General features: G+C 40.3%; 1 protein-coding gene across 2 annotated transcripts in view; it reads right to left on the bottom strand.

Annotated features, from left to right (window-relative positions):
- Positions 1-18,141, bottom strand: part of ENTPD7 (ectonucleoside triphosphate diphosphohydrolase 7) — a 47,145-nt gene extending 29,004 nt beyond the window's left edge. The window contains exons 1-3 of one of the 2 annotated variants that reach the window (XM_042908608.1): positions 17,920-18,141; positions 17,560-17,662; positions 16,250-16,432 (exon numbers count right to left, since the gene is read on the bottom strand). In XM_042908608.1, the coding sequence (XP_042764542.1) occupies positions 16,250-16,432; positions 17,560-17,567 (191 nt within the window). In that variant the 5' untranslated portion in view covers positions 17,568-17,662; positions 17,920-18,141. The remainder of the gene's footprint in view (positions 1-16,249; positions 16,433-17,559; positions 17,663-17,919) is intronic. The other variant, XM_042908609.1, reaches the window with a different exon arrangement.
- Between the last annotated feature and the right edge of the window lie 6,673 nt (positions 18,142-24,814).

Here is a 24,814-nt window from a genome sequence, read left to right as displayed (position 1 = left end):
ACTCTAGCAAGTTTATGTTCCCAAAGACTGTTTCACCACAAACTTTACCACTCTAATCATATTACTGGGCTGAACTGGGCTTATGATCCACAAATCAATTCATAACAGCTCACTTCTATCACATAAAAGCTGGGAAGATATCTGGGTTCAAGTTACAGAACTCTTGCAAATTCTGACCTCACGCAAGGTAAGCCATCTCTAGCCCAAAGTGACTTCATTTCCTACCCTAGCAATCTTTCTACTTCACATGCTTCACAGATCTTTCTCTGCTTTCCCTCTCTCAAAACCTTCCCCTCTACTTTTCTGACTAGATTTTAGACCCCATTCCCTCCTGCTTCATGAATAACTTTTCTCCAGTACACTGGTTCTCAAACATCTAGGCTCAGGACCCCTTTTGTATTCTTAAAATTTATTGGATGCAAAAGAGGTTTTGTATATGTGGGTTACATCTATTTACCATGTTAGAAAATAGAACAGAAAATTTTTAATATTTACTTAGATAAAACAATACTCTTTACATATTAATATACTTTATAAAAATAACTTTTTAATTTTTAAAAAAAATTTTTAATGTTTATTTTTGAGAGACAGAGAGAGCAAGCATGAGCAGGGGTGGGGCAGAGAGAGAGGAGACACAGAACCTGAAGCAGGCTCCAGGCTCTGAGCTGTCAGCACAGAGCCCAATGCGGGGCTCGAACCCACGAACTATGAGATCATGACCTGAGCCAAAGTCTGATGCCTAACCGACTGAGCCACCCAGGTGCCACCAAAATAACTACTTTTTTAAAACAAAAAAATAGAAGAGTGACATTGTTTTATGGTTTTGCAAATCTCTCTACTGTGTAGATTAATAGAACACAGCTAGATTCTCATACTTGCCTCTGTATTCAATCTGTTACAGTATGTTGTTTTGGTTGAAGTATATGAAAAAAAATCCAGCTTCACAGAGACATGTTGGAAAAAGGAATATTTTAATAACCCGTTTAGATTCTTCTTTGACGCTACGCTAAAGTTCAACAAGTGGGGTTTCTTAAAGGTTAGCTGCAATGTGAAATCTAAAATCCTATCTAAGAATGTTTTATACTCCGTAACATTAACCATTAGTCTATCTTGCACTTTGAATCTTGCACTTTGAATGTGCATTTACCCCGGCACAATTTTGTAACATCTTATACTGGGAAATATTGGTTCACTGAGCTATGCAAACCTCCCTAACATTGACACATTTCATTTTACAACATTAAACACACACACACACACACACACACACACACATATTAATATCACTACCAATATTATCAAGAAAAGTCTTTTTCGGTGGGGGGATGGGCTAAAAGGGTTAGGGGCATTAAGGAAGACACTTGCTGGGATGAGCACTGGGTGTTACACCCAGGGGATGAATCACTGGAATCTATTCCTGAATACATTATTGCACTATATGCTAACTAACTTGGATGTAAATTAAAAAAAAAAAAAAGTCTTTTAAGTATTAAGAAGCTAGCAGACTCATGGTGGCAGATACAAATGTTCCAAACTGCTAATTTTCACTTGAAAGCTCAGATGTTATCACTGGCAATAAAAACTAACAGTTGGCTTCCTTAAAGTGACAGGATTTTACTTCATTCATTTTTCAAGAAGAGCGTTACAAAATATCCATGTCTGAAAACCATAGTTTTTCTGGCATTCTTTCAAGTAAGAATAATATTCTGTGATAAAAGCAGCTAGGTTTAACTCATAACCCAAACAATTGCCTAAGGGCTTTTCCTCAAGACAACTCAGTGTGCAAGAGAAGTGCATACTTCCAATTTTGTCACACAGAATATGAAAGAGATATTCTTTTTTTTTAAAACATTTTTATTATTTATTTTTGAGAGACAGAGACAGAGCATGAGTGGGGGAGGGGCAGAGAGCGAGGGAGACACAGGATCCGAAGCAGGCTCCAGTTTCCGAGCTGTCAGCACAAAGCCCAATGCGGGGCTCGGACTCGAGAACCTCAATATCATGACCTGAGCTGAAGTCAGACGCCTAACTGACTGAGCCACCCAGGTGTCCCATGAAAAAGATATTCTTAAATGGAACTGGAATTTTTTCCCATTACAACTGTGTGACAGTGACGACTACAATAACTAACAGTAGAATTTGGTGCCTCCATCTTGATTTGTGTCAAGGCACCTGCAGTTCTACCTACCTGTTGCTTTGCATCACTAGTATATATGTCAGCTCAGTGAAAAGGGCAAATAGCAACATACCAGCCAAGAGGGAGAAGCAAATAAAGTATCCAAGGACAGATGAATAAACGAACAAAATGCATTATATACATAAAATGGATATTCTTCAGCCTTAAAAGAGAAGGAAGCTTTGTCATATGCTACATATGGGTGAGCCTTGAGGATATCATGCTAAGTAAAACAAGCCAGTCACAAAAAGACAAATATTGTGAGTTCCACTTACATGAGAGATGGGAAGCAGCCATATTCATCAAAACAGAAAATAGAATAGTGGTTACCAGGGGTTGGTGCAGGGTGGGAAAAAAGTGGAGTTGTTGTTTAATGGGTATAGAGTTCAGACTTGCAAAATGAAAAAGTTCTGGAGATTGGTCAAATAACAATGTGAATACACTTAACAGTACTGAACTGTATACTTAAAAGTTGTTAAAATGGTAAATCTTATGTGTTTTTTTCCAATTAAAAGAAGGGCAAGCAATCCCTATCAAAATAACACCAGCATTCTTCACAGAGCTAGAACAAACCATCCTAAAATTTGTATGGAACCAGAAAAGACCCCGAATAGCCAAAGCAATCCTGAAAAAGAAAACCAAAGCTGGAGGCGTCACACTCCCAGACTTCAAGACGTATTATAAAGCTGTAATCATGAAGACAGTATGGTACTGGCACAAAAACAGACCCTCAGATGAATGGAACAGAATAGAGAACCCAGAAATGGATCCACAAACATATGGCCAATTAATCTTTGACAAAGCAGCAAAGAATATCCAATGGAATACAGTCTCTTGAGCAAATGGTGCTGGGAAAACTGGACAGTAACATGCAGAAGAATGAACCTGGACCACGTTCTTACACCACACACAAAAAATAAACTCAAAGTGGATGAAAGACCTAAACATAAGACAGGAAGCCATCAAAATCCTAGAGGAGAAAGCAGGCAAAAACCTCTTTGACCTCGGCCCCAGCAACTTCTTACTCAACACGTCTCCAGAAGCAAGCGACACAAAAGCAAAAATGAACTATTGGGACCTCATCAAACTAAAAAGCTTCTGCTTTTATTTTTATGTATATACATATATACATATGTGTATATATATATACACATATGTATATACATACATATATATATACACACACATATACACACACATATGTACACACACACACACACACACACACACACACACAAATGGAATATTACTCGGCAATCAAAAAGAATGAAATCTTGCCATTTGCAACTACATGGATGGAGCTGGAGGGTATTATGCTAGGCGAAACTAGTCAGAGAAAGACAAATATCATATGACTTCACTCATACGTGGAATTTAAGATACAAAACAGGTGAACATAAGGGAAGGGAAGCAAAAATAATATAAAAACAGGGAGGGGGACAAAACAGAAGAGACTCTTAAATATAGAGAACAGAGGGTTGCTAGAGGGGTTGTGGGAAGGGGGATGGGCTAAATGGGTAAGGGGCATTAAGGAATCTACTCCTGAAATCATTGTTGCACTATATGCTAACTAACTTGGATGTAAATTAAACAATAAATAAATTTTTTTAAAAAGGGCAAATAACATCGTAGTATTATTATGAAAACAGCTTTGGCCTAATTTTGGCCTCACAAACTCCCTGAAAAGGTCTCAGGAACTCCCAAGTAAACACTTTGACAACCACTGCTGTAATGTGACCTTCTTTTTCCCATCTGCTTCTCTACCTATTCCTCCCCCTTCCCTTCTTTGACATGACTTCCCAGGACCTGAATGTGAGACCGGAAACCATCAAAACCCTAGAGGAGAAAGCAGGAAAAAAACCTCTGACCTCAGCTGCAGCAATTTCTTACTTGACATATCTCCAAAGGCAAGGGAATTAATAGCAAAAATGAACTATTGGGATCTCATCAAGATAAAAAGCTTCTGCACTGCAAAGGAAACAATCAACAAAACTAAAAGGCAACCAATGGAATGGGGAAAGATATTTGCAAATGACATATCAGACAAAGGGCTAGTATCCAAAATCTATACAGAACTCACCAAACTCCACACCTGAAAAACAAATAATCCAGTGAAGAAATGGGCAGAAAACATGAATAGACACTTCTCTAAAGAAGACATCCAGGTGGCCAACAGGCACATGAAAGATGCTCAACGTCACTCCTCATCAGGGAAATACAAATCAAAACCACACTCAGATATCACCTCACGCAGTCAGAGTGGCTATAATGAATAAATCAGGAGACTATAGATGCTGGCGAGGATGTGGAGAAATGGAAACCCTCCTGCACTGTTGGTGGGAATGCAAACTGGTGCGGCCACTCTGGAAAACAGTGTGGAGGTTCCTCAAAAAATTAAAAATAGATCTACCCTATGACCCAGCAGTAGCACTGCTAGGAATTTACCCAAGGGATACAGGAGTGCTGATGCATAGGGGCATTTGTACCCCAATGTTTATAGCAGCACTTTCAACATAGCCAAATTATGGAAAGAGCCTAAATGTCCATCAACTGATGAATGGATATAGAAATTGTGGTTTATATACACAATGGAATACTACGTGGCAATGAGAAAGAATGAAATGTGGCCTTTTGTAGCAATGTGGATAGAACTGGAGAGTGTTATGCTAAGTGAAATAAGTCATACAGAGAAAGACAGATACCATATGTTTTCACTCTTATGTGGATCCTGAGAAACTTAACAGAAGACCATGAGGGAGGGGAAGGAAAAAAAAATTAGGGAGGGAGAGAGCCAAACCATAAGAGACTCTTAAAAACTGAGAATAAACTGAGGGTTGATGGGGGGTGGGAGGGAAGAGAGGGTAGGTGATGGGCATTGAGGAGGGTACCTGTTGGGATGAGCACTGGGTGTTGTATGGAAACCAATTTGACAATAAATTTCATATTTAAAAAAACACAAAAAACAAAAGTTATCCAAGCTTTGGCACTCAGGAAAAAAAAAAAAAAAAAAAAAAAGAAGCCTCCACTCAACAATGCTGACTCTTGTGATATTCACAATGATTTGAAAAGGCCTCCTTCTTCTGTTTTACAATGTGGAATGTCATTATTCCCTTTAAGCAGTTTGTTTATATTCTAGTATGCGCTCCTAAGACTTCTTTCCTATTTGTTTGTTCCACCTCTGCACTTAGCCTATTAAGTTTCCCAAGAGCAGACACCTTATTTGCAGTATCTCCAACTGTCACAATGCCCCTCACATGTCCCTGACACGTATCAACCAACACTGACTGGTTTGGTCCTAGAGCTCACTGTATGGAGCTGCAGGTTTGTCAACTCCTCTATGTCTTTATTAGCTGTCTAGCTATACATACTCCATCAATTGGTCTCCTTTTCAGAAACTTCCAATGGCTTTCCAAAGCATCCTGTCATCCTCCTGGGTTCCTGTCAAGATAAGCAACTTTACAACTCTAATCTGCATGCAACTCAACTTTGCTTTCCCTTCTCTTAAGAAGTCTCCATGTGTACATTGGCAGAAAAATGTCACCTGACATTTGAACATAAGGGAATAAGAAAGGACCAGGCAGCAATTCTGCTACACTTCCCATTTGAATTTTTGCTCAATGGTTGCAGCCAGCAGGAAGTCTCCATTTTTCTCATCATGCATACAAATGAGTAACTGAAAAACAATTTTCCCCTCTTGGAAGTAATAGTATCACATCTTTCTGGAACTCTGACCTCTTCTGATCTAATCAGGCTTCTTACACTTTGCAAACACTGAAGGTCTTCCTCTGTCTAGGCACCTGACACAGATAGATCGATGGTCCTTTCTTGCATTTGTGACTTGCAGTCCCGGCCTTAGCCATCATTATCAATTACTTGCATTGCTGGACTCTTCTGCTTTGCTGATATTACACTAGGTTAATTCCTAAAGAGGACCTAAAGCCCAAAAGAAAAGTTCCAAAATCTTTGGAATCCCTCACATCCAGTTTCCCAGGAGAGATCTGATTCACTATCACACATATTTACCCCCCTACATACATACATGCATACACCCTTTCTATTTGAGAAACCTGATTTCCCTCTAATCACTGCTGAGTCAATGAAAGGAAAGTTACTCACATATACATCACCCAAAATAAAACTGAAGACAGTGGCTTTCACTACCACTATCCTGAAAACATTAACAGCATTAGGGCAGTAACTGACCAAACCATTACTTAGCTTACAAAATCAACACTAATTATGCCACTTCCAGAATTCAAACAGAACTCAGCAATGCACCAAAAGTCCATTAAATGGCTCCCATCAGCATAGAGCCACCAGCTTTTTGCTGAATATCATCATAGTCTTTCAACCCCATTCAAGACTCAGAACCAAATATAACATTATAGAGAAAGCAGCTGTGTGCGACTGATGATAGTAATACATACCCAGGAAAGCATCTTGTAAGGTTATTGCTTATCTCCTGACAAGATTCACCAGAGCATTAAGGAGCATTTATAATTTAAAGCTCTGCTTATAAACACTATTAACACTGTTAAAGGACAAGTAAGTGAATAAAAGAATAAATGTCAATAAATGCCAAGTAAATGCCTTCAATTTCACCAGCAAAAGTCTCTGAATGATTCTATTGTACATAAGAAGCCTGAACTTCATCTGCATATCCTGAAGCTTATCATTTTTTTTTTTAACATTTATTCATTTTTGAGAGATGGAGAGAGATAGAGCATGAATTGGGGAGGGGCAGAGAAAGAGGGAGACACAGAATCTGAAGCAGGTTCCAGGCTCTGAGCTATTAGCACAGAGCCCAACGTGGGGCTCGAACCCACAGACGGCAAGATCATGACCTGAGCTGAAGTCAGAACCTTAACTGACTGAGCCACCCAGGCGTTCCTGAAGCTTATCATTTTTATCCTAACCAAAAGCAATGTCTCTTTTCAACTTGCTTTAAACACAATTGAAACTCCTAAGGAAAGTCAGTACTGAACCCACTGCTGATGCAGAACTTTTCACTCATAGTTATACCCCGATGACAAAGGAATATAAAGGCACCATCTTTCAATAGCTACCGAAGACATTCTCTGGAACAACAGTAAACCAGACAAATATTTCCCATCTAATGAAGACAGTAGTGGGGCTACAAAAAAGTGAATCATACCAAACATTAAGGTTAAGAAAAAATGTATTGTAGATACAGAACATTTACATAAGGATAGTTTACCATTTGTCTTGCACTATATATATGTATACATGCTAAAAGTGCCCCTCGTACTAAAAATTATTAATAAATTTTAACAATTTACCTAGCATCCAGGGCTAAAATTTTCCAGTGGAACTCTGTGATATGGAAATATTCCCTATCTCTCCAATGGGATACCCGCTAGCCACCATAGGATAGCTGTGGTCAGTGCACACCTGAAATGTGACTAGTGCAAGTGAAGAACCTGAAATGTGACTAGTGCAAGTGAAGGCTGTTTAAATTTAAACAGCCATTGTGGGGGCGCCTGGGTGGCGCAGTCGGTTAAGCGTCCGACTTCAGCCAGGTCACGATCTCGCGGTCCGTGAGTTCGAGCCCCGCGTCAGGCTCTGGGCTGATGGCTCGGAGCCTGGAGCCTGTTTCCGATTCTGTGTCTCCCTCTCTCTCTGCCCCTCCCCCGTTCATGCTCTGTCTCTCTCTGTCCCAAAAATAAATAAAAAAACGTTGAAAAAAAAAAAAATAAATAAACAGCCATTGTGGCAAGTGGCTACCCTATTGGATACCACAGTGTAAACAATAATTTTTGTTGAATAAATGAACAATGAATAAATAAATGTAAAATATGTATTAAGTCTGATGAAGTTGTTAGAGCACATCTTATAATATATGGCACATGCCAGATAAACAGTTGATTAAAACATGTATCTAACAAAAATTATTCTTAAAAATAGCTTTGCTATGCATGTAGGGGTAGAGTGTATCTAGGAAACCTCTGTACTTTCGCTTAGTTTAGCTGTGAACTGAAAACTGCTCTAAAAAATAGAGTCTATTAAAAACAAAAACAGCTCTGGATTCTACCCTTACTGACACCCACCCCATCACTCTCTAAATGTATCTTTTCTTAAATTCTAGTTCTGATGCAAACTTCCTGTTTTCTCCTTCCAGAAGCAGTGTTGAGTAAATGTTCATAATAAACAAACAAAAAATACCACAACTCTTTAAAATTGAAACTACTGAGGGAAAACCCTCATACAGGCTTCTAAAATCCTGGGTCATATTGCCTGGAGGTGATATGCTAGCTCCACCAATGGCTGAAAAAAATTCAAATTAAAATATTTTTTTTTCCATTACAAACTACTGACCTAATTTCATCATGTGAATTGGAACAAGTTGAAAAGATATGACTTTGTATTACATGTAATATACAAATCACAACCATAAACATGTGTCCTAAAATTTTTGTAAGCTGTTGAACTAAAGTGTTTCCATCAGTTCCTAATTATTTGCTTGATCATTTTATCATCAGCTTGTGCTCACCAGTACCTAATCAATAGCAGCAGCCAGAAAAAAAAAATTCTGGGAGGAAAATTTTAATTGGAGATAATGCTGCCCATTACCTTCAGTGTATATCTGGAAGGCAGAAGATGGAATTAGCGAACAGAAAAATCAAGTTTATTTCAAACAATAAGACAAACCCCCATGATGCAATAGGTAGTCCTAGATGCTTTTCTCTTTTAATCCAAACGACAAAACTATAAGGCAGGCATTTGTACCTCTACTTTACACATAAAGAAAATGAGATTCCAGAATACAAGATGTGCACAAGGTCACCCAACTATTAAACGATGGGTTGTTTAGCTCTAAAATTAATCCTCTTTCTCCTACACCTCAATACTTCCTCTCCAAATAAGTTTAACTGAAACTTAAAGCATGGTTCCCAACTTAGGCTCCACATTAGAATCACCTTTAGAAGGGGTTCAATTATTCGCATTTTTTTTTTAATTTTTTTAATGTTTATTTATTTTTGAGACAGAGAGAGACAGAGCATGAACGGGGGAGGGGCAGAGAGAGAGGGAGACACAGAATCGGAAGCAGGCTCCAGGCTCTGAGCCATCAGCCCAGAGCCTGACGCGGGGCTCGAACTCACGAACCGTGAGATCGTGACCTGAGCCGAAGTCGGACGCTCAACCGACTGAGCCACCCAGGCGCCCCAATTATTCGCATTTTTTAAAGGTCCCCAATGATTTAGATATATAAAATTTGAAAATCACTGATTTAACACAATTATTATATTTGTAATAGAGAAGTTTTAATAAAATGTGCAGAACTGCTTAACACTATAGAAATGGTCTGCAGAAATTCTGAATTATTCAGTCAACTTTTAATAAATTTCCTTTCTCCTGCCTCACTTGTTAGGGTATTATTGACTATTGTCATCAGTGTGCCCACATCTAATGACTAGCACACCCTTCCTACTACCACCATCTAATTTGCTGTTTATCTGCTGTGTTCTGAGACAGGAGAAAACCAAGCTAATTAAAATAGTGTGTAAAATAAAAGCAAACACAGTCTATGGGAAAGCCTATCTTATCAGTAAAGAACATGAGCTTGTAGTTCATGAACTTAGTGATAACAACTTTAGTTACTCAGGGCCTCTTCTGATTAACTTCTGATTCTTAACTTTGTTCCTGATTCTACATAGTTATATATAAACTATTCTCTCATTGGGAAAGAATTATTCCTTCACATCTGCCTCCCTAACTAGATTATGAACCCGACGAGTTCAGGAGCCACGTTTTATTCATCTTTGTACCTTAGCATCTACAACAGTGTCATGCACACACCAAGCTCCCAACGAATGTTTGCTTCCAAATTCCAAAAGGGGCTGCCATGAGTGAAAGGTGATGATATATAGTAATTTGTGGCAATATGCATATAACCTTTCATTAAAGAATAGGAGCTCTAGGCTATATAGCTGCTGGTTGCTCAACCAGAGCATTACGGGTTATTAGGACTTTGGTAAAGTAACCACAGGTGTAGTCTGTGTGTCCCTTAGTTCTGCAGTTAATCTGTTGCTATTAATTCAACCTAAGTATTTATCAGATCTGGCCACTTGGGGCATAATAATAGACAGGAACTATCAGATCACTCTATCTCCCACATATCCCTCAAATGCATTTACTTCTCTCCGTTGTCGTTGCTTCCATCCAAGTTCAGGCGACCATCATCTCTGTACTGAGTATTCCTATCCATCTCCCTCCTTTCATGTTTATCCCACAATGCCACCAAAGTAAGCTTTCCTTATTTTTTAAAAATTTTTATTTATTTATTTATTTGGAGACAAAGAGTATAGCAGAGGAGGGTCAGAGAGAGAGGGAGGGAGAAGGGGGGAGAGAGAGAGAGACAGAGAACATCCTAAGCAGGCTCTGACACTGTCAGCATGAAACCCACATGGGGCTTGAACTCACTAACTGTGAGATCATGATCTGAGCCAAAATCAATAGCTGGATGCTTAACAGACTAAGCCACCCAGGTGCCCCAAAGTAAGTTTTCTTTAAAAAGCAATTCCAATCATACCACTCTTCAAAGCCTTTCAAAGCCTTCCCTCTGCCCTTAAGAAAATGTCTAAACCCCCTCGAATGACTTAATAAGCCCAGCGTGATCTACCTCTCCAGCCATATAGCTCACCACTCACTCTCTAACAGTCTTTATTGTAGCCATGTTAACCTACACAGAATTCCATAATGATACCTCACTGTCTTCCGGTGGAAAACTGTGCTCAAGTGTGTCAAGAAAATCTCAATAAGCATTTAAAACCCTCAAATCATGGATTTAGTTCTCTGAAGCTAACAGGCTTCTTAAGGCCAATTGTTGACAACTATAGTCATCTAAACAAATGTTTCTCTTCAGAAAGAAAGAACAAAAAATATAAATAAATATAAATGAATAGTGCTACTAGGGAAGGAAAGGTTGAAAACATAAACATCTTGAGAAAAGGTACCAACATCTCCATGTCCTGGTACCTATTATCACCCAGCACATAGCAGCTGCTCAATAAATGCTTGCTGAACGAATGAATGACCAAAGTGAATTGGAAATGAGAAATTCTGGGGACAGAACAACATAGAAATATTAAGGGAGTGATCACAGGTCCCAATTCTGACCAGAAAAGATAGAAGGAAAGGGCTGCTGGAGGTTTCCAGGAAAGGTCCTCTTCATTCATATACAAGAGCACAGAAGGCCTGTTTCTCTCCTGTGGGACATGAGTGAGGATGCATGTAGCCCTAGTTGCTACTGGCTGCTGTTTCGCAACAATTCAGTAAGCGGATGCTGTAGAAAACAGAGACAGAGATTCTCATCCTGACAGCCAATGTTGAACTTATTATGGTCCTTTACACCTGGACTTCTAGTCATGTGAGCCAATAAACTATCTTATCATTTAAGTCAGTTTGACTGTCACTTATAATCCAAAGTCTCCTGATACTGTCTGAGAAGGAATACAGAGAAAATCAAGTTGATGATGAACACAACATGTCATCATTTCATTTTGTAGCCTAATCAGAAATTAACCTCAAAAAAAATAGCAAAATGAATCACTGTTATAAAGGAATATAGATCTTCAATGCAACTGGTAAGGCATTAAAACTATCAAATAATGGGGGGCCTGGGTGGCTCAGTCAGTTGGGCGTCCAACTTGAGCTCAAGTCATTATCTCACGGTTTGTGAGTTCAAGCCCCACATTGGGCTCACTGCTGTCAGTCTGTGAGCACAGAGCCCGCTTTGGATCCTCTGTTCCCCTCTCTTGGATCCTCTGTTCCCCTCTCTCTGCCTCTCCCTCACTGCGCTCTCCCAAAAATAAGTATTAAAAAAATATATATGTATATCAAATAATTCAGATGTATTTTCTGTAAAAAAATAAAGGTATTCATATCTCACTGGATGGAATTAACAGTAAGTTAGACTTGACAGAAGAAAATACTAATGAACTGGAAGGCACAGCAATATAAAATATCCAGAAAGAAACACAGAGAGAAAAAAGACTAAAAAAAAATAAATAAATGAGCTGTGAAAAAGCTTCACATGGTTCAATATATATGTGATTGGAGACACCAAAGGAGAAGTGGAAGAGGAAAGGAAAAAATATTTGAAGAAATAGTGGTCAAAATTCTTCTGATTTTGATTAAAAAACATAAATCCATAGATCCAATTATGAGCATATCATAAGCAAAAGAACCATAAAGAAAACTACATCAAGGTACATTACAGTCAAATTGTTTGAAACCAGTGATAAAATCTAAAAAGCAGCCTGAGGAAAGTCACTTGATGTACAGAGAACAAGATTTAAAAATTATAGCAGACTTCTCCTCAGAAAGAATGTAAGTCAGAAGACAGTGTAACATTGTTTTTAAAGTAATGAAAGGAAAAAAAAAAAGATCAACCTAGAGTTCCATACCCAATGAATTTCTTTTAAGTTTATTTATTTATTTTGAGAGAGACCGAGAAAGAGTGCACAAATGGGAGAGGGGCAGAGAGCAAGGGAGACAGCAGATCCAAAGCAGGCTCCATGCTGACAGCAGAGATTCTGATGCAGGGCTTGAACCCACAAACTGTGAGATCATGACCTGAGCTGAAGTCAGACACTTAACCAACTGAGCCACCCAGACACCCCCCAACAAATATTTTTAAAGAGAAAGCAAAATGACTTTTTTAGTCACAGAAGGTGAAAGAATTCACCAACCACAAACTCATACTACCAGACTTGTTAAAGGAAATCTATTAGACAAAATGAATATCCCACCAGGTAGGATATGAACTACACAGAAGAATGAAAAGGCCCAGAAATGGTAAATATACTAGCCTTTTTTTTCTTATTTTTGAAATCTCTTTAAAAGACAACTGAATGTTTAAAGCAAAAAATAACAATATATGGTGGAGTTCATAACATATGTAGAAGGAAGATGCATGACAATAATAGCACAAAGGCCTAGGGGAAAAGGTAAAGAGGTACACGGGAAGAGGAATTATATTACTTGAAGACAGACTATGGTAAATTAATGACGTATATTATAAGCCATAAACCCTAAAGCAACCACTAAAATAAAAACAAAAATAAAAACAAAATCCCCAGAGTTATACCTACTAAGCCAACAAGAGATAAAATGGAATATTTAAAATGTATTCAATTTATCCTTTCTTAATAAAAGCCCTCGAGAAAGTTGGGATAGAAGGAACATACTTAAACCTCATAAAAGCCATTTATGAAAAGCCCACAGCTAATATCATCCTCAATGGGGAAAAACTGAGAGCTTTCCCCCTGAGATCAGGAACGCGACAGGGATGTCCACTCTCAACACTGTTGTTTAACATAGTGTTGGAAGTGCTAGCATCAGCAATCAGACAACAAAAGGAAATCAAAGGCATCAAAATTGGCAAAGATGAAGCCAAGCTTTCACTTTTTGCAGATGACATGATAATATACATGGAGAACCCGATAGACTCCACCAAAAGTCTGCTAGAACTGATACATGAATTCAGCAAAGTCTCAGCATACAAAATCAATGTACAGAAATCAGTTGCATTCTTATACACTAATAATGAAGCAACAGAAAGACAAATAAAGAAACTGATCCCATGCACAACTGCACCTAGAAGCATAAAATACCTAGGAATAAATCTAACCAAAGATGTAAAAGATCTGTATGCTGAAAACTATAGAAAGCTTATGAAGGAAATTGAAGAAGATATAAAGAAATGGAAAAACATTCCGTGCTCATGGATTGGAAGAATAAATATTGTCAGAATGTCAATACCACCCAAAGCTATCTACACATTCAATGCAATCCCAATCAAAATTGCACCAGCATTCTTCTCAAAGCTAGAACAAGTGATCCTAAAATTCATATGGAACCATAAAAGGCCCCGAATAGCCAAAGTAGTATTGAAGAAGACCAAAGCAGGAGGCATCACAATCCCAGACTTTAACCTCTACTACAAAGCTGTAATCATCAAGACAGCATGGTATTGGCACAAAAACAGACACATAGACCAATGGAATAGAATAGAAACCCCAGAACTAGACCCACAAAAGTATGGCCAACTCATCTTTGACAAAGCAGGAAAGAATATCCAATGGAAAAAAGACAGTCTCTTTAACAAATGGTGCTGGGAGAACTGGACAGCAACATGCAGAAGAATGAAACTAGACCACTTTCTTACACCATTCACAAAAATTAACTCAAAATGGATAAAGGACCTGAATGTGAGACAGGAAACCATCAAAACACTAGAGGAGAAAGCAGGAAAAGACCTCTCTGACCTCAGCCGCAGCAATTTCTTACTTGACACATCCCCAAAGGCAAGGGAATTAAAAGCAAAAATGAACTATTGGGACCTCATGAAGATAAAAATCTTCTGCACAGCAAAGGAAACAATTAACAAAACTAAAAGGCAACCAACGGAAAAGGAAAAGATATTTGCAAATGACATATCGGACAAAGGACTAGTATCCAAAATCTATAAAGAGCTCACCAAAATCCACACCCGAAAAACAAATAACCCAGTGAAGAAATGGGCAGAAAACATGAATAGACACTTCTCTAAAGAAGACATCCAGATGGCCAACAGGCACATGAAAAGATGCTCAACATTGCTCCTCATCAGGGAAATACAAATCAAAACCACACTCAGATATCACCTCACGCCAGTCAGAGTGGCCAAAATGAACAAATCAGGAGACTATAGATGCTGGAGAGGATGTGGAGAAACGGGAACCCTCTTGCACTGTTGCTGGGAATGCAAACTGGTGCGGCCACTCTGGAAAACAGTGTGGAGGTTCCTCAAAAAATTGAAAATAGACCTACCCTATGACCCAGCAGTAGCACTGCTAGGAATTTACCCAAGGGATACAGGAGTATTGATGCATAGGGGCACTTGTACCCCAATGTTTATAGCAGCACTCTCAACAATAGCCAAATTGTGGAAAAAGCCTAAATGTCCATCAACTGATGAATGGATAAAGAAATTGTGGTTTATATACACAATGGAGTACTACAGGGCAATGAGAAAGAACGAAATATGGCCCTTTGTAGCAACATGGATGGAACTGGAGAGTGTGATGCTAAGTGAAATAAGCCATACAGAAAAAGACAGATACCATTTGTTTTCACTCTTATGTGGATCCTGAGAAACTTAACAGAAACCCATGGGGGAGGGGAAGGAAAAAAAAATGAGGTTAGAATGGAAGAGAGCCAAAGCATAAGAAACTCTTAAAAACTGAGAACTGAGGGTTGATGGGGGGGTGGGAGGGAGGGAAGGGTAGGTGATGGGCATTGAAGAGGGCATCTTTTGGGATGAGCACTGGGTGTTGTATGGAAACCAATTTGACAATAAATTTCATATATTAAAAAATAAATAAATAAATAAATAAAATAAAATGTACTCAATTTAAAAGAAGGGAGAGAAAAAGGGAGAGCAAAGAGCAAGATGTGACAAGCAGAAAACAAACAGCAAGGCAGATTTAAACCTAAGCATAATCAATAATCACATGAAATGCAAATGGCCTAAACACTTCAAATAAAAGGCAGACATTCAGACTGGATAAAAAGCAGTTATTTATAAAAAGACTGGATAGATATAAAATATAAAGACATAAAGGCTAAAACTATAAGGATGGAAAAACATCTATAATGCTAACACTACTCAAAAGAAAGCTGAAGTAATTATATTAATACCATACTAGTAGATTTCAGGCCAAAAAATATAATCAAGGATAAAAACAGTCATTTAATAATGATAAAGGGTCAGTTCATCAAGAATACGTAACAGTCCTAAACATTTATGCATCCATTAAGTCAGTCCACCAAAACAAGAATATAGAAAGACGCCTTTCATGGTTAAAATGCAACATCAGCATTCCTGAATCAAAAGTGAACCCTGCCAAAATGGAACTTAAGATCTTCTTTATGTAATAAGTGGCATGCAATTTTACTAATCAAAGTGCAGTATTCCCCCAAAAGGGTCAAAGGTAGTACTGTGTGAAATGTCAAAATATTTATGACTTCAATGCCAAGTCTGATCAAAGTGATCTAAGGTTGACTCACCTTTCATATTGCCTATCTCGTGGCAATGAAGCACCCCAATGTCGAAAGTCCATGATTAACATAAGTAAAAGGAGGCAGGATATGAAGAAGAGTCCTAGGAATGCCACCCTCTGGCGGGGAAATGGGTTCACTGTGGGCACAGTGAAGTACCAGGAGGCTGGGCAGAGGTAGGAAAAACTGATCCTGAAATGAGACAAACATTAGTAAGAAAAGTCTCTACATGTGAGTGCCAAAAAAAAAAAAAAAAAAAAAAAGGCTTTTAAACTGTATTAAAGCCCTTCCTGATAAAGGCAAAAATTTATGCCACCACCAGTCTATAGAAGTTCTTTTAGTCTCAAATTTTAGAAAAGGACCTATATGATTCATGGTGCTTCTACTATAAATCAGAAAAGCCTTATCTTCTCTTTTCCCAATGTCTGCACTTTTGGGTATAATTCAAAGAATTACAGTTCTCATGTTTATGAAAAGATCACTAGTCTCCCTGGTCAGCTTCACAACATTGAAGAATCAGAGCAACTACAACATTCCCACCAAGAATGATGTCAAAAAACTGGATAATCTGTATATTTATTCAACTAATTAAAAAATATTTTAATAGGTAATATATGCACATGAAACAAGTTTAAAAGGATATATAGTGAAAAATGAGTCTTTTGCCTTAACCTAGCATTTCCTACTGAAAGGCAAGCACTGCTACCCTGTCTCTACGTATATTTCCAGGGGTATTCTATGTTTGCACGAGCATAAATATATATCAGATATGACAATATGCATGTGTGTATCTCACTCCTCTGGTTTTACACCGTACCTACTGTTCTGCATCTTTCCCCACTTACTCTATTTGACAACTGTTCCATTTGGTACATGTAGATCCACATTAATCTTTTCTGGAAGTTCCAGAGTATCACACCATATGGATATACAAATTCAACTATGAATCTCACTTCCTATATTGATTCAAAAGGACCTCGGTCTACTTTCAAACAAACAAAATCTTTGTTTAACCTCCTCAAAAAGCACACAGCCTCACTCAAATGGAAATCTGAAAGAACATTACATTTTAGCACTTTCCGGAGCTGAGCAAGCACTCAGTCTACCACCCTGGGGTTATGGGCTAGAAACTATGGTAGCATTTGCCTAAAAAAAAAAAAAAAAAAGTAACTTTGATCTTCTCCCCATCCATCGAGGAAGCTGCAAAGTCCAGATGCAGCAGTAGGGCAAACCTCACTTGTAAAAACCTCCCAGGGCCCCTCAACCTATCTGCCACCCCCAACTGAGCCCCTAGCTGAGGAGAAAATGTGCAGCCTTACCTAGCCATGGGATCCCTTCAGTGGTCTCAGTGCCTGTCACCTCCTTTTCTTTTTGCCCTGAGAAATGGGTCTCCTTGTCTCAGGCATCTCCTAAGTCTGCAGCCTGTTAAGAGTTCGTTGGGTTTCAGGCTTACCTCCAGCAGTGCCCACAGGACTAGACTTCCGAGGGAAGGCCAAGGCGCCCACCCACCTACTCCAGATGCGTCCGCTCTTGTTCCTGGGGCCCAGCTGACTCTAAGCCGGCTCCCGGGGAGCCGGGCATTCTCGAGGAACCGGCGCTCCCCCGGTGGCGGGGGTTGGAAGACCCACTCCCCCTCCCCGCCTCTCCCAGCCCCGCGGCCCTCCCGCGCTCGCACTCACGGGTCGAGAGTCCCGCAGTCTCCCCTGGCACCGTCCCGCTCGGTTCAGAGCGGTTCCCCAAGGCCTTTAGACCAGCCGGAAAAAACCTTGGGCGGGCGGCGGCGCCACGTCCCCAAGGAAACCGCAGGGAGCCAATGACTGACAGGAGAACCGCGGAGAAGAGCCCACCCTCCACCCAGCTGGAGCAGCCTGCGAACTTGCTCCGCCAGCCCCACGTTCTTTCGCCAGAGTGGCCAATCCCCAAGAACGTTCGGCCTCTAATCCCCGCCCCGGGATTTCGAGCGCGTCCAATCCGGAAGGGCGTCGTGCCGTAGCTCCGCCTCGATAGACCGGCGTTGGGCGCACAGGTGAGCTGTGTCGAGCGGTGGGTGGACCCTCTGCGCCAGCTGCGCTCTCGGCGGTGGTGCTGTTTCTTAGCTGGTTGCTTTCTACGTTGCCGCTTCCAGAATTGTGCAGCTCGGGTGGGTGGATCTTGGAGTGGCCGCGAGAGAAGTGCATCCCTTTCCCACAACCAGTTGGAGGTATTGTGTCCACCAGCCCTGATCTCCGGAATCAAACCTTCGCTATAGCCTCCTAGACTCGTGCCCTGGCCTCTTTGTCTTGTCCTGTTAGAGAAGCATAAACTGGAGACCACATCGTCTATACCGAATCGCTTATATCTATTCATTCAGCATTCATTGAATGTTTGTGTGCCATACATGAGCCGCTGTGCCCCTGCTCTCCCGGACCTTACAGTAATACATACAAAGGTAATGTTTCCTTAATGTTTTTCCTCCTTGCTTACACCAGCCGTTTCTCTCATTTCCAGGAGGGAGCCGTTTGTACAGGATAAAGTCCAAGTCCTTACAAATGTGGCTTATACGTGGCAGTCCACGACCCTCCCATGCAGCTTCTGCTTTTCACCTCCCTTATTATACCTCAGAAACGCACATCTATCTGTGGCTTCTGCTCTCTTAAGCTTTGCTCATTCGACCTCCTCCACCCTTCCATCTGCCTCGAATATCCTTCCCCCAACTTAGCCAAGCCAACGCATACTCATCCCTTACTACTCTCAATTTAAGGGTCACCTCCCCTAAAAGTTTTACTTGACCTACAACCCCGTCATATATACCTGTTGTTTCTCTTGCCATATTGAATTACAATTTATGTGTCTGTCTGTTCCAATAGAATATGCTTGAAGGCAGAGACTATCTGCTTCCACAGCAATGCTGGGCACTGCCTGGCACACAACACAGCTAATATATGACAAGTAAGTGAATGACTGGAAATAAATGAAGACCACCCAAATGAGATTAAAAAGAAAAAAAGAGGCTATTTATTCTACACCTGCTATAGAAGGCAGTTAACCACCATCACTCATGTCTGGCAGAGACCCAAAGGCTGTCAGGGGAATGGGAAAGCCTAAACTGAAGAAAAAAAAAAGAAGAAAGAAAAGTTTCATGTATGCTCTGACTTGAGAGTGTTAGCATGGGGAAGGCGGTGGTGGGCTTACTAGGAGCAGGGCTTCTTATGTGATTGTGGAGAACATATTTGGCTTTCTCATATTTGGTCCTGAGTTAGAAGGTAGGGAAGAGAATTGAACAGTAGTGAGAACTCTGGGATGATTGCTGTAGAGGTTATAGGTCACAATTCTAATCGTCATATATGGTCTGACATTGTCCAGTTTGTATGTTCAGGCTCTCCCCACTATTGTTTTTTTACCTCCTTTACTCTGCCAGCCTGGATGGGCTTCCTAACTTGCCTTTCTCCCTTCAATTCTTGGTTCTCTTTTCTTTGTCTTTCAATCCCTACTCTGCTTCAGGTGTTATATTTTATCGGGGCCCCCAGAAATCACATTGGGTAGAATAGTTTCATAAAGTTAGGATTAACTGCAGAATCATACAAATATCAGATATTTTTATTATGCCAGAGCCTGGTTCAGGTGGACATGGGGAAAAAATTAACAAATGTTTGGAATATATATTTTTTAATTCTCTTTTTTTAAGTTTTACTTATTTAAGCAATCTCTCCACCCAACTTGGGGCTCAAACTCATGACCCTGAGATCGAGTCACATGCTCTTCTGAATGAGCCAGGCAGGTACCCTATATTTTTTTAATTCTTCAATTTGCCTGCCAACTGTGTAGTATTGTCTAACCTATGTATATTTCAAACTCCAGTGGTCCACTAAACAGGTATTGTTGAGTGGAATGGAGTTCCTATTTATGTTATGTTTTAAACAGTAATTAATTCATGTGATTTATGAACTATATTAACTTAGAGCTTGAAGGTACATTGAAACATCTTATAACTTACATTTCATAACTACTGTTATAAAACAGAAAGAAACCTACATTTTAATCCCAACATCTCATTATACTTTCTTTGCCCATTTCGTTTGGATAATACTTCCTTTAGTAAGGCCATATGCATTCAGTAATTTGTAGAGCATGATTCTTTACAAAAGCCCACAATGCTTATCTGATTAACAGCTCACAGGGCTGAGTTCTGAGGTTTCCAGTCAGGAGGCCAAAAAAAGTAGGTTGAGATCACTTCCCCATCTCATTTGCTGTAACTCTCAACATGTTGAAACCAATTACAGAAATCCATATTTCAAAACAGGTCTTTAACTGCTTTTTAAAGACTTGTCTACAATTACATTTACAATTTGCTCAAGAAGTCCTTGATTTCTTGACCCAGCTGTGAGTAAAATCAGCCAAACCAGTCCCACGCTCAGTATCAGTTGTCTATATCACTTTATTTCTTCTTAGTTCTTCTTCATTCCATACTCCATCCTGCCCTAATCTCTAAAGGAGTTGAAGTATTGTGGTCTTCAATCTCCCTTCCAAGTTTACTCATCTTTCTTCGTGTGCCGTGTAGACACCTCATTGTCCACGACCAGACTCATAGTCTCTCCACTCTTACTTTATCCACCCAAACCTCCTCCAGTCATATTCTAACTTTGATGAACTACTGTGTGATTCACCCAAGCAGAAATTTGCAAGTCATTTTAGGATTTCTTCCTTCTACTTCCTTTCTGCTGTAGGAGAGCAAAATTTGCCACCCCAAAATGTGTCTCTTTCACATGTGGATTATTTTATGCTGATTATTTTTAACAGAAGACTCGGGAAGAACTTTTCGAAATCCCCCCCCCCCCCCAACTGCCTAAAAGAATTTGGAGAGAGGACCTGCTCCAGGACGGGAACTATCAGCATAAATAACTACAGTATAATATGAACCAGGTGTGGTAGAGAGGAACTTAGCAAAGTCTGTTTATTAGAATTCCTCTCTGTGTCCCATTTTTTCTGTGTGGCCCAGCAAACATTTGTTTACCAAACATTTACTCTTTTTCATCTTCCTGTGAATTGTCCTCCTTCCCTTTGACGTCCCAACTCAGAATGGCATAGAAGCCTCAATTGCCTGACTACCTGTGGGCCTCACAGTCTCATAGGATCCCTATATGTATGTAATTAAATTTGATTTTCTACTGTTAATCTGTCTCATGTCAATTTAATTCTTATATCAGCCAAAAGAATCTTGAAGGGAATAGAAAAATTTTTCCTCCACAACACCTATTTCATCCAGTTAGTGACTAGTTGTTCTTAATTCAAATGCCCAAAATCCTCTGCAAAATCTTCTGATGAAGCGTTCTAGCTGGTGGCCCTGCATCCAGGCTCATGCCTCTCCTTAGTGCCCCTTCATTCTGATATAGTGAAATATAATCATGCTAATTCCTATTTTAAAATCCTTGTGTTTCCCCATCCCAATGGGATACAGTTCAGTTTCCTTGGCGTGGTGTAGCAGATTCTGCTAACTGCCTACCCAAAAAGCCAACAATCTCTCTTCCACATTATTAACAGAATCCCAATTTTATTCTTGTAACCACACTGCTATGCTTGGCCATATGCTTGAAGAGTACTAGGCTCCAGTCCCAGCCAGAAGGAGTAAACCATGAAGGGTCTAAGTCAATCATGGTGTTCCACTCCCTAACCAAATATTGAGCCTGGGCATATGATGCAATTCTAACCAAGGATACTGAAGGGAAGCCAGCTGTTGGGAGGAATGGGAGGAGGGAAAACATTTCTGGGAGAGGTTTTCCCCAACTTAAAAAGATTATAAAAAGTTGACATAATGAGAATGAGAAGAGAAAGCCCCTTTTCTACCCCCAGAAGAAATCTTTTTTTTTTTATATGAAATTTATTGTCAAATTGGTTTCCATACAACACCCAGTGCTCATTCCAACAGGTGCCCTCCTCAATACCCATCACCGACCCTCCCCTCCCTCCCACCCCTCATCAACCCTCAGATTGTTCTCAGTTTTTTTAACATTTATTTATTTTTGAGACAGAGAGAGACAGAGCATGAACGGGGGAGGGGCAGAGAGAGAGGGAGACAGAATCGGAACCAGGCTCCAGGCTCTGAGCCATCAGCCCAGAGCCCCACGCGGGGCTCAAACTCACGGACCGCGAGATCATGACCTGAGCTGAAGTTGGACGCTCAACTGACTGAGCCACCCAGGCACCCCATCAGTTTCTAAGAGTCTCTTATGGTTTGGCTCCCTCCCTCTCTTTCTTGTTTTTTTTCTTCCTTCCCCTCCCCCATGGGCTTATCCCCAGAAGAAATCTTAAGGATATGATGGCTGGAGCTTCTGTAAGCATCTTACAACCATAAGGTGAGGGGGGGGGGGAGTGTGGGTCGGGAGTTGTGGGAAGCCTGGGAATAACAGAATAGAAACACAGAAAAATCCTGGGTGCTTGGTAACATCATTAACATCATTGCTAACTTAACCAACCCAGGAGCAGCCCTACCTATGGACTTATTATTTGAGATACTAAATTCACTCCTGCTCTTACTTTTTAAGTCAGTTGAATCAGGGAGTTCTGTCACCTGTACTCTACTAACTGATATATGTGGCTTCCACTGCGTGATATGATCTAGCCCCCAACATCCTCTGAACTCCCCAGCAGGTATACTCACCCACAGCCCTGACATATTTACAGTTCTCAGAATTATGCCTTCTCTTACCTTTGAGCCTCTGTACTTGCTATTGCTTCTGAATAAATGACTTTCTTTCACTTCTTTACCAAATGAAGTCCTACTTATTCTTCAAAACCCAGCCCACATGTCACCTGTGAGCTCCCCCAGTGAGCCTAGGGGTTTCTTTTTCTCTGCTCTTGTACCACTTTGCTCATGGATGTTTCTATCAGAGCAAGAATAATTGTTTTAAAAGCTGGCAGCTGTGTGAGTGGACTTGGTACCAGTTGGCCTGGTAGGAAGACAGAGTAGCTAGGTTTTGGAGCTTAAAGGGTATGTTTGGTTATGGAAAGTAGGATCCCCTGGGTTTAGCCTGGATGGGAGAGGTTTAGACCAAGAAGACTCTAGTTACTCTGCATAATAAAATACAGGATTTTGAGCATTCCCTCTAGAGACTAGGTTTGGTGAGCCCTAGTAAGAAAAAAGAAAAATACATGAAAAAAAAGGGGGGACCTGTGCAAGGTGCCCATAGACAAGAATGAAGAGAATGGCCCATGAGGGAGTTTCTGCATTATTTTTCTATAGCAGCATCACAAATTACCCCCAAACCTGGCAGCTTAAAACAACAATAAGCATGATTATCTCTCACAGTCTCCATGGATCAGGAATTCGGGAGCAGTTCCGCTCAGGGTCTCTCATGAGGTGGCAATAAAGATGTCAGTTGGGGTCATGTGAAGTCTTATCTAGGGCCAAGGGATATATTTCTAATATGGCATACGTACATGCCTGGCAAGAGGGGATTGGCTGTTGGTGGGAGGCCGCAGTTCCTCTCCACATGGACTCTCCCAGGGGTGCTTGAGTGTCCTCATGAAACAGCAGCTGGCAGCTCCCTTCTCCCAAAGCCAGCCGAAAATAAGTGCCAGGTAAAAACTCCACCCCTTTTATTACCTAGCCTCAGAAGTCAAGTGTCTTCACTTCTGCTAATATTGTTTGTTAAAAGCCAGCCCACATTCGAGGGGAGGGCCATTAGGCTCCACCTTTTGAAGGCAAAACTATCAATTTTCAGACATATTTTTAAATCAGCACAGTTCCCAAAGCGAGGTGGTCAGGGGAATTTCAGATAATATTGTTGACTTCTAGGGTTCAGCTCTGAGTTCCATGCTATGTTATAATCCTCTCCATGACCCCATACTTTCAGCAAAAGTCTGAAGACAGTATAGCCATGTGTTGGAGTACTTTGAGGGATGAAGGCATAGCAGTGCAAAAAGATAATAGCAACTGCAGGATGTGAATTAACAAGGAGGATGATTGAAAAGTTGACAGAGGCAGGAAATCAATGGCACAGGTCATTGAGAGAAGTGAAAGGCTACTCTTCAGAGATGCCAGCAAGAGAGGTGGGGGGCAGTATGGCAAACTCAAAAATGCCCACCGTACTTGCGATGGAGGCATGGGTATTGATCCCCAACTCTTGGTATCCATTCCAGTTTGGATGTGGGCACCTTATCCAGGCCTAACCCCTGTGCATTTGAGGATTCCGACTCCACCACTGGCTCTAGGGGTGGGACATGCAAAATTATGCAAAATCCCATCCCTTGGCCACAGCCATTTTTGTCAGGAGTGGCCAGATAGTTAAATTCCAGACAAAGAAATGTTTGCTGGGACAAATAAAAAAAATTATTGGCTTTCCTAAGAGAGTGTTTGAGGGAGCAATTCTCTCTCTGCCCCACCCCCTCCACTCCCTAGATTGTTGATGACATGATTAACTGAGTCAAACCAAACCTGAATTCCATTCTGTCTCTGGACATCCAGTTATATGAGCTAACAAATATTTTTTATTGTTTAAGTCAGTATGAAATGAGTATTATTTTTTCCATTTTTTTTTTTTTTTGTATGTTGGATAATTTTCACAACTAAAACGTAGAGAGAAAACTATATTAGGTAAC

The sequence above is a fragment of the Panthera leo genome, chromosome D2 (assembly GCF_018350215.1).
Source record: "Panthera leo isolate Ple1 chromosome D2, P.leo_Ple1_pat1.1, whole genome shotgun sequence".
NCBI classification, from domain to species: domain Eukaryota; kingdom Metazoa; phylum Chordata; class Mammalia; order Carnivora; family Felidae; genus Panthera; species Panthera leo.
The sequence above is the reverse complement of the archived record's forward strand: the minus strand, read 5'-3'. Positions and strand labels throughout refer to the sequence as shown.